Genomic DNA, 11,154 nt, shown 5'->3' with positions numbered 1-11,154 from the left:
GATCCGCTGTGCTGCGCGAATTAACTGAGGTAAAAAACGGAACTGCGCGAATTAACTGAGGTAAAAAACGGAACTATAGGACAGGAAAGCGGGGCAGGCGGGGGGGGGGTATATGCCCACCAGAAATACCGGTTCGCCCGAACCGGCTGAATCTCACACCCTGCCAAAAATACCTTCCTGTTTTTAAGGTGTTTTTGATTGGCAGCACTTTTGACGCCTGCTCCAGTCGGGCCGCGACTGCAACCACTGCACACCTTTCTACCATCCCAAGCTCTGTTATCCTGCGTTTTTATTTTTATTTTCCAGGAGAATGTATGCAACCAGGGTGGAAACTCCTTGGAGATGTACCTGGATGCCTTACAATGACATCACTTATAAATGTTGAATTAAACTAAGGTTTGCGACTGGGAGGTTTTGTGGCTTTTCCTCCCCTAGCCATTGACAGCATCAGAAGGACGTTGCAGGTAGTTCTCGATCTACGACCACAATTGACTCCAAACTTTCTGTCGCTAAGCAAGACAGCGAGTTTTGCCCCCTTTTATGACTTTTCTTGCCACAGTTGTTAAGTGAATCACTACAGTTGTTAAGTTAGTCACCCAGTTGTTCAGTGAATCCGGCTTCCCTTGGCTTGTCAGAAGGTGGCAAAAGGGGATCGCGTGACCGTCATAAGTATGAGTCAGTTGCCAAGCATCTGAATTTTGATCATGTGACCACGGGGAATGCTGCAATGGTAGCCTGAAAAATGGTCATGTAAGTCCCTTTTTTCAGTGTCGTCCTAACTTGGAGCAGCCACTAAATGAACTGTTGTAAGTCGAGGACTACCTGTAGTAAGCACCAAGAGAGGCAAGACCTTGCTGAAGCTGAACTGCCTGCAGCCATGCAGGTAGAAAGGGTGGGGGTGGGGGATATTGTGTGGCAGCCATCTTGACTTTTCTGACCTCCAACGGACAGCCCCGACAGCTTGTTTGAACACGTCATTGCGTGACATCTGCTTTCTCCCAACCATTGTTTCAAAGCAACATTTGAAAAAGCTCTTGTTACACACGACAAGACGACACGCAAGGCACATCAGTTGATGTGCGAATTGGGTGTAGCTACACCTTTCTGCCCCAAAGATTTGGATCCTCTTCATGATAAGGCCCCAACCACTGTTGGAAGTAAGGATTTGCCCACCTTACTGTTAACATTGGCACCGGGGTTGAGTGATTGCAAATGAGGTCATAGCAATAGCACTTAGACTTATATGCCGCTTTGCAGTGCTTTACAGCCGTCTCTAAGCGGTTTACAGAGTCAGCCTATTGGCCCCCCAATAATCCGGGTCCTCATTTTCCCGATTTCGGAAGGATGGAAGGCTGAGACAACCTTGAACTGGTGAGGATCGAACTCCTAGAAGTGAGCAGTGAATTAGCCTGCGCTAAATGCAGGGGACGCGTTGCTCAGTGGCTAAAACACAGAGCTTGTTGATCAGAAAGGTTGACTGCTCGAGTCCCTAGCACTGCGTAACGGAGTGAACTCCCGTGACTTGTCCCAGCTTCCGCCAACTTACCAGTTCGAAAGCATGTAAAAAATGCAAGTAGAAAAATAGGAACCACCTTCGTTGGGAAGGTAAACAGCCTTTGGTGTTTAGTTCTGCTGGCCACATGACCACAGAGACGTCTTCGGACAGCGCTGGCTCTTCAGCTTTGAAACGGAGATGAGTACCGCCCCCTAGAGTCGGGAACAACTAGCATATATGACGGGAACCTTTACCTTAAATGCAGGGCAAGAAATTGGTGGCTGGTAGGAGGAACAAAAGGAAGGCAGAAGAGAGGAAGGAAGGAATAGCAATAGCCCTTAGACTTGTATACCACTTCACAGTTCTTTACAGCCCTCAAAGTGGTTTACAAAGTCAGCATACAGGTAATCTTCAACTTATGACCGCAGTTGTTCCCAAAACGTAGGTTGCTAAGTGAGAAATTGGTTAAGGCGACTTGGAAGGCCACAAATAGTGACCCCAGGAGATTGCAACTGTCACAAATACAAGTTGCCAAACACTCCAATTTTGGGATAGATAGATAGATAGATAGATAGATAGATAGATAGATAGATAGATAGAAGCACCAAAAGGCAGGAGAAGAAAGGATGGAAACTAATCGAGGATAGAAGCAACCTGGAATTAAGGAGAAACTTCCTAACAGTAAGGGCAATTAACCAATGGCAAAGCTCGCCCCCAGAAATTGTGGATGCATCATCATTAGTGGTTTTTAAGAATAGACTGGACAGTCACTTGATTGAAATGGTATCGGGCCGTGATGGCGAACCTATGGCATGCGTGCCACAGGTGGAGCCATACCTGAGGGCACGTGTGCAATTGCCAGCTGCTTGGTTGCTCGGCTGGTCATCGTGGGCACCAGAAAACGTCCCCCCAAACAGGCATTTGTGCTCCGGCAAGCTGGTCTTCGGGTTTCTGGTGCCAACTGAAGTCCCTCCCCCACCCCACCCCCACCCCGGTCTTTGCCATTTTGAACTGTCACTCAAGGAATAGTTCTAAATCAAGGACTACTGTATTGTATTTTGGGCGGAGCTTTCCCGGCCCTCTGTCTGATTGCCTATTGCAGGGGTGTCCAAACTTGGGAACTTTAAGACTTGTGGACTTCAAGCAGCATGGCTGGCTGGGGAATTCTGGGAGTTGAAGTCCACAAGTCTTAAAGCTCCCAAGTTTGGACACCCCTGGCCTGTTGCATAGGTGGGGGTGGGGGTGAGACCTCATTTTGGGCAGCTCCTCCTCCCTCTTCGGGGCGGGTGGGGTGGGGGGCATCTGGCGGGAACCGCCACGTGCAGCCCAGAAGCAGCAGCAGCAGCGGCGGCTATTGAAGACACCCGCATCGCCTGCGCCTGCGCACTACGCCCGAATCAAGCCCTGGGCAAAGCAAGCGGAGCTCCCGCTTCCCAAAGCCTATTCAGGCGTGGCGGGGGGGGGGGGGGCTCCAAGGGGCTGCTGGGAGACGTAGTTCTTTCTCCTTCCGCAAAGGATGCTGGGAAGCTGGGGCGGCTCCTTGCTCCCGCTGCATGCCGGGAACGGTAGTTTCCTTCCTCCCCCAAGGTGGTGCCGTGGACAGATGCGCGTCCGGCGTTTGAGATCGGCGGCGGCGTCCAGAAGGCTCGGGCGCGGGGCTGGTGCGGATCGGGTCGCCTCTGGGTCCGTCTGGAGAGAGAGAGAGGGGAGAGCCCTCTGCCGAGATTTCCGTGGGGAAAGGTGGGCGTGGGGACGGGGAGGGGGCCGCGAGCTTTGTCTGCCGGTGGGAAGCCGGAGAGGATGTGGGGGAGAGAGAAGGGTTACGGGGAAGGGAAGGGAAGGGCATGGCCGGGCGGGGTCGAAGGAGATGCAACCGGGGGCTTCAGTTCTGAAACCCGGGAAGATGCGCGTCCCTAAGAGAGCCTCCTTGCCTAGGAGCAGTCTATCCATATGGAGAGCGGCCACGCGGAGCTCCTGCTGAGCTCCTGCCGTAAGCAGAGACGGGATTTCGGACCGGAGGGGCCTCGGCCGCGATCAGCAGCAGGGACGCTGGCCAGGGGATGGCTGACAGCGCAGCCGATGGAAATAAGCAGAATAACCGAGTTGGAAGGGACCTTGGAGATCTTCTAGTCCAACCCCATGCTCAGGCAGGAGACCCTCCTTCTCCTTCTCCAACTCCAAATAACAGGTGGAAGGGACCTTGGAGGTCTTCTAGTCCAACCCCTCGCTCAGGCAGAACCCCCTGTATTTCAGACAACTCGTTGTCCAGTCTCTTCTTAAAAGCCTCCATTGATGGAGCACCCATAACATCTGGTGGCAAGCAGTTCCACTGATTCATTGTCCTAACAGTCAGGAAGTTTCTCCTTTAATTCCAGGTTGCTTCTCTCCTTGTTGGGTTTCCATTCGTTGTGTCTTGTCTTGCCTTCTGGTGCTTTGGAGAATAGGTAGAAACCCCCCCCCCCTTCTTTGGGGCAGCCCCATAACTATTGGCACACTGCTACCGTATCACCCTAGTCCTTCTTTTCATTAACTAGGTAAAGGTAAAGGTTCCCCTCGCACATACGTGCTAGTCGTTCCCAACTCTAGGGGGCGGTGCTCATCTCCGTTTCAAAGCCGAAGAGCCAGCTCTGTCCGTCTCTGTGGTCATGTGGCCGGCATGACTCAACTCCCGAAGGCGCACGGAACACTGTTCCCGTCCCACCAGAGGTGGTCCCTATTTTTCTACTTGCATTTTTTACATGTTTTCAAACTGCTGGGGTTGGCAGAAGCTGGGACAAGTCACGGGAGCTCACTCCATTATGCAGCGCTAGGGATTCGAACCTCCGAACTGCCAAGCTTTCTGATCGACAAGCTCAGTGTCTTAGCCACTGAGCCACCGCGTCCCTTCATAAATGGCCCAGAGGGGTCGTAAGAGATGCTCAGATTTTGAGTTGAATTGACTCAGTGGAACAGCTTGCCACCAGACATCGTAGGTGTTTCATCAGTGAAGGCTTTTTAAGAAGAGACTGGGCAGCCACTTGTCGGAAATGGTAGAGGGTCTCCCGCTTGAGCAGGGGGCTGGACTAGAAGACCTCCAAGGTCCCTTCCAACTCTGCTATTCTATTCTTCTGCCTACTCGTATTCTGTTATTCAGTTGGCTGCTCTGTACCCCAAATTGGGAGTCCCTGGCTGTGGGTTGAGTTAGGTCTCTTCAAGATCTAGGAACCACATTGGCAGAATATGAAAAGGAGGAGGATGGTAATGATTTGGTCAGGCACCTGTGCCATTTCCATCCAAGTCTTTGAGCAGCCCTACCATATGAATATTTCCAGCCAAAACAACAACAACTGATGATATGGATGAGGGAATAAATGGGTAACTCATCAAATTTGCAGATGACACCAAGCTGGCAGGAATAGCCAACACTTCAGAAGATAGGCTAAAGATACAGAAGGATCTTGACAAACTTGAACATTGGGCACTATCCAATAAAATGAAATTCAATGGTGAAAAGAGTAAGGTTCTACATTTAGGCAAGAGAAACGTAATGCACAGGTACAGTATAGGTGGTACCTTGCTCAACAGTAGTAACTGTGAAAGGGATCTTGGAGTCCTAGTGGACAACCATTTAAATAGGAGCCAGCCGTGGGCAGCAGCTGCCAAAAAAGCCAACGCAGTTCTAGGCTGCATCAACAGAGGGATAGAATCAAGATGTTAATACCACTTTATAAGGCCTTGGTAAGGCCACACGTGGAATCCTGCATCCAGTTTTGGTCGCCACAAAGTGAAAAGGATGTGGAGACTCTAAAAAGAGTGCAGAGAAGAGCAACAAAGAGGATTAGGGGACTGGAGGCTAAAACATATGAAGAACGGTTGCAAGAACTGGGGATGTCTAGTTTGATGAAAGCAGTCTTCCAATATCTCAGGGGCTGCCACAAAGAAGAGGGAGTCAAACTATTCTTCAAGACTCCTAGGGTAGAATAAGAAGCAATGGGTGGGAATTAATCAAGGAGAGAAGCAACTTAGAACTGAGGAGAAATTTCCTGACAGAACAATGAATCAGTGGAACAGAAATTGCCTCCAGAAGTTGTGAATGCCCCAACACTGGAAGTCTTTAAGAAGATGTTGGATAGCCATTTGTCTGGAACGGTATAGGGTTTCCTGCCTAGGGAGGGGGTTGGACTAGAAGACCTTCAAGGTCCCTTCCAACTTTCCTATTGCATATTGTATATTTAACTACTACTACTACTACATGTATACTACTACTACTTTCTCTTCCTCCTCTTCTTCCACTCTCCCTCTCTCTCTCTGATTTTGATTGGTTATGAATTGTGTTTTACCTGCAGCCTTGTCTATCTGCTCTATTTGTGGATTAATCAGAATGCAGCTGGGGTGTCCAGAGAATTTAGCAACTGCAGCTGATGAAAAGATGGTAAGCAAATTAGCTCACCTGTATGTATCAGAAGATGCAATTAAATCAGTGTCATCTTTAGAAACGAAAAAGCACATGGTTCACCCTGGATTAGGACATAAAACACATTTGCAGTTGTAAAGGGATCGCCAAAGTCATGGTTTACCCCATCTTTTAAATACAAGTAGTCCTCGAAGTACAACCACAATTGAGCCCAAAATTTCTGTTGCTAAAATGAGACAGTTGTTAAGTGACTTTTGATCCATTTGAGAACCTTCCTTGCCATAGTTGTTGAGTGAATTGTTGCAATTGTAAAGTTAGAAACACTGTTGTTAAGTGAATCTGGCTTCCGTCATAAATATGAGTCAGTTGCCAAGCGTCTAAGTTTTGATCATGAGACCAAGGGGAAAACGGTTATAAATTACTTTTTTCAGTACCATCATAACTTTGAACTGTCACTCAATGAACACTTGCAAGTCGAGGACCACCTGTATTGCTAGAAAGGTTTTGTTAAAAGTAGACCGAATTTCTAAAACCAACCGGCCATCGAAATCGCTTTGAAATGAAATGGGCCACTAATAAATTTAATGAATAAATCATCTCATTCTGGGAAGTTCACATCTAGTTTGTTTCTACTTTGGGTAGGAAGAAGGTGCCTTGAACCTGGAAAGTCAAATTTTAATGTAATGTTTCTCAAACTTAGCCACTTTAAGATGGGTGGAATTCAAGTCAATACAATACAATAGCAGAGTTGGAAGGGACCTTGGAGGTCTTCTAGACCAACCCCCTGCCTAGGTAGGAAAACCTATACTGTTTCAGACAAATGGTTACAATACAATACAATAGTAGAGTTGGAAGGGACCTTGAAGGTCTTCTAGTCCAACCCCCTGCCTAGGCAGGAAACCCTATACCGTTTCAGACAGATGGCTATCCAACATCTTCTTAAAGACTTCCAGTGTTGGGGCATTCACAACTTCTGGAGGCAATTTCTGTTCCACTGATTCATTGTTCTCACTGTCAGGAAATTTCTCCTCAGTTCTAAGTTGCTTCTCTCCTTGATTAGTTTCCACCCATTGCTTCTTGTTCTACCCTCAGATGTCTTGGAGAATAGCTTGACTCCCTCTTCTTTGGGGCAACCCCTGAGATATTGGAAGACTGCTATCATGTCTCCCCTAGTCCTTCTTTCTCTTAAGCTAGACATACCCAGTTCCTGCAACCGTTCTTCATATGTTTTAGTCTCCAGTCCCCTAATCCTCTTTGTTGCTCTTCTCTGCACTCTTTCTAGAGTCTCCACATCTTTTTTACATCGTGGCGACCAAAACTGAAAGCCGTATTCCAAGTGTGGCCTTTCCAAGGCTTTATAAAGTGGTATTAAGACTTCACGTGATCTTGATTCTATCCCTCTGTTGATGCAGCCTAGAACTGTGTTGGCTTTTTTGGCAGCTGCTGCACACTGCTGGCTCCTATTTAAATGGTTGTCCACTAGGACTCCAAGATCCCTTTCACAGTTGCTACTATTGAGCCAGGTACCACCTATACTGTACCTGTGCATTTCGTTTTTGTTGCCTAAGTGTAGAACCTGACTCTTTTCACCCTTGAATTTGATTTTATTAGATAGGGCCCAATTCCCAGAATCCTCCAGCGTTCCTTTACACAGAGTTGCTAAGTTTGACAAAAATTGATTTTTGATCACCAATTGGTCTCTTTTCTGAAATACCTCTCGTCTTGCGGTGTCTGTGCAGGTTAATTCTTTTATTCGTTGCATTCACTATATTTTCCCTTAAATACTGTGTTCCCCCGAAAATAAGACAGGGTCCTATTTTCTTTTGACCCCCGAAATAAGTTCTTGGTCTCATTTTCGGGGAGGTCTTATTATTTTTGAGGTACAGGAGGCCCCTTAACCTCGGCCCGCGGATCAGCTGATCCAGAGAGGGCCGGAAGTACTGTCTCTGTTTCTGGTACATTATTGTCAGCCCTAATGCTGCTCTTTTTGCGGCCGCCACTAAGAGAAGGGGCACAGTAACTAGGGTTTGCGGGATTGGCCTTCGCGAGGCCATTCCGCGTGGATGGCAGGGGCGCGTGGGACATGTCCCCTTCCTTCTCCCGAGGAAATGACGGGGACCGGCTGTGCATGCGTTTAAATATTTTAGGGGAGGGCTTATTTTAGCACATGCGCTCATAAGTCCGATTGGGCTTATTATCCTGGGAGGTTTTATTTTCGGGAAAACAGGGTATTAATGGAACTAAGTATGGATATTGCAAGGTTGGTATTCTCTTTGTAATTGCCTCTGTAGACTTTTTCTCCTTGATTGTTTCTTTGTTTTTCTTTTGCACCGGATTGATCTTCCGATGTCCTTTATAATTTTGTCCCATGCTTTCTTCAGTTTTTTAAAAAAATGCCAGCACATTTTAAATATGCAGAGAAGAAAAAGAAACATGAAATGTAGCTGCAGGTGAAAAAAGTCAGGTTCTACATTTAGGCAAGAAAAACAAAACGCACAGGTACAGCATAGGTGGTACCTGGCTCAATAGTAGTGAGAGGGATCTTGGAGTCCTAGTGGACAACCATTGAAATAGGAGCCAGCCGTGTGCAGCAGCTGCCAAAAAAGCCAACACAGTTCTAGGCTGCATCAACAGAAGGAGAGAATCAAGATCACGTGAAGTGTTAATACCACTTTATAATGCCTTGGTAAGGCCACACTTGGAATACTGCATTCAGTTCTGGTTGCCACGATGTAGAAAAGATGTGGAGACTCTAGAAAGAGTGCAGAGAAGAGCAACAAAGAGGATTAGGGGACTGGAGGCTAAAACAGATAAAGAACGGTTGCAGGAACTGGGTAGGTCTAGTTTAATGAAAAGAAGGACTAGGGGAGACATGATAGCAGCCTTCCAATATCTCAGGGATTGCCACAAAGAAGAGGGAGTCAAACTATTCTCCAAAGCACCTGAGGGCAGAACAAGAAGCAAAGGATGGAAACTAATCAAGGATAGAAGCAACCTAGAAAGAAGGAGAAATTTCCTGACACTTAGAATAATTCATCAGTGGAACTACTTGCCTCCAGAAGTTGTGAATGCTCCAACACTGGAAGTTTTTAAGAAGAGGTTGGATAACCATTTGTCTGAAATGGTGTAAGGTTTCCTGCCTAAGCAGGGGGTTGGACTAGAAGACCTTCAAGGTCCCTTCCAACTCTCTCATTCTCATCAGGACTATTTTTTTCTATGTTTCTACTTTCTCAAAACACCCTTTTTAAAGTAATTTCTCTCTCCTGGCCTCCTAACATGTTTTGCAGATTTAAATCGGGTTCCCAGTTGCCTCCGAAGGGGCTACAGGTCCTTGCAGATTTGTAAAAGATGCTGAGCGTCGGGGTCCTGGCAGATCCGAAGGGAGACCTTTACAAGGACCTGGCGTTTCCGGCTAGTGACGATTCCCTCTTTTTCAACTGTTCTACTCCGTTGGCTCAGTTCAAAGGAGAAATCTACTGGCTGAGACCTCAGGTTTGTTTTTGAAAATCACGGTGGGGTAAAACTCCTAACACTTTCCTATCTGGACAGCTGCCCGAAAGAGCTGTCCCTATTTTAGAAAATAGAAATGAAATGCCTGCCTGCAAAGACCTTCCCATATGCAGGTAATCCTCGACTTCCTACCACAATTGGATCCGAGGTGTCTGTTGCTAAATGAGATGGCGGTTCACTGAATTTTGCCCCGTTTTACGACCTTTCCTCCCACCACTGTTAAGGGAATCCCTGGAGTTGTTCAGTTAGTCACACGGATGTTAAGGGAATCTGGGTTCCCCATTGAATTTGCTTGCCAGACGGTCGCAAATTGGGGGGGCACGTAGCTCTGGGATCTTGCAACAGTTGTAAATACGAGTCAGTTGCCAAGTGTTGGAATTTTGATCCTGTGAATAGGGTGGGTGGGGTGCGGCAACAGCCATAAGTGTGAAAAATGGTCATAGAATGGAACAGAATATTGGAATGAAGAATGGACTGGACTGGAATAGAATAGAATAAATATTGGAATGAAGAATAGAAGAGAATAAATATTAGAATGAAGAATAGAATAGAATATTAGAATGAAGAATAAAATAGAATAGAATAAATATTGGAATATGGAATGGAATGAAATAGAATAAATATTGGAATGAAGAATAGAATAGAATAAATATTGGAATATAGAATAGAATAAATATTGGAATGAAGAATAGAATAGAATAAATATTGGAATGAAGAATAGAATTGAATAGAATAAATATTGGAATGAAGAATAGAATAGCATAGAGTAAATATTGGAATATAGAATAGAATAAATATTGGAATGAAGAATAGAATAGAATAGATGGCAGATGCCTGAAGGTATGTTAGTATTCTGGGAGGACACAAGAGTTAGAATTAACACACCCATAGAGGCACAGGCCTTTATGGACAAAAACAAAACACTCTTAGAAAAATCAGACGATCCTACACCAGATATACAGGACACGGGAGGGGCCGGAGCTCTGCCAGCGGGGGGAGATGGGGCGACATTGAGAAAACTCAGATCACAAAAATGAACAAGAAAACTTGCTTGATATAAGTTGACCGAATTTATTAATTGAATTTACATGCTGACTATTTGTACCTATTTAGTAATGAAATTTTTTGCAAATGTATACCTTGAGTATGGAGGGAGGGGACACCTACCGCACAGTGCAACTGTCAAAATTTGTATTTACCCATCACCTTTTTCCTTGTAAAACTTTTTTAAAAAACAATAAAACGTTGTTTTTTTAAAAAAAAGAATAGAATAGAATTGAATAAATATTGGAATGAAGAATAGAATAGAATAAATATTGGAATGAAGAATAGAAGAGAAGAGAAGAGAATAAATATTGGAATGAAGAATAGAATTGAATAGAATAAATATTGGAATGAAAAATAGAATAGAATATAATTCTTTATCGGCCAAGTGTGATTGGACACACAAGGAATTTGGCTTTGATGCAGATGCTCTCCATGTACATAAAAAGAAATGAAAAGATACATTCGTCAAGAATCATAAGGTACGACACTTAATGATAATCATAGGTACAAATAAGCAATCAGGAAACTGTCAATATCAATCGTAAGGATACAAGCCACAAAGTTACAGTCCTGCAGCCATAAGTGGGAGGAGATGGGAGATAGGCACTTTTTTCAGTGCCATTTGATGAAACAGGGTGATAACCTTATTATTTACCAGAATTCAATCTTCCCAGAATTTCCAGCTCAGGAAATTCCCCAACCCCACGGT

At 45.6% G+C, this 11,154-nt stretch overlaps 1 protein-coding gene across 2 annotated transcripts in view; it reads left to right on the top strand.

The window, feature by feature from the left end:
- Nucleotides 1–3,074: 3,074 nt before the first annotated feature.
- Nucleotides 3,075–11,154, top strand: part of CAPN10 (calpain 10) — a 38,074-nt gene continuing 29,994 nt past the window's right edge. Inside the window, exons 1-3 of one of the 2 annotated variants that reach the window (XM_081956060.1) lie at nucleotides 3,075–3,235; nucleotides 5,821–5,906; nucleotides 9,176–9,380. In XM_081956060.1, coding sequence (XP_081812186.1) covers nucleotides 9,237–9,380 — 144 coding nt within the window. In that variant the 5' untranslated portion in view covers nucleotides 3,075–3,235; nucleotides 5,821–5,906; nucleotides 9,176–9,236. The remainder of the gene's footprint in view (nucleotides 3,236–5,820; nucleotides 5,907–9,175; nucleotides 9,381–11,154) is intronic. The other variant, XM_081956061.1, reaches the window with a different exon arrangement.

The sequence above is a fragment of the Natrix helvetica genome (assembly GCF_964273705.1).
Source record: "Natrix helvetica genome assembly, chromosome: 5".
Classification (NCBI taxonomy): Eukaryota; Metazoa; Chordata; class Lepidosauria; order Squamata; family Natricidae; genus Natrix; species Natrix helvetica.
This window is presented reverse-complemented; position numbering and strand designations above follow the sequence as displayed.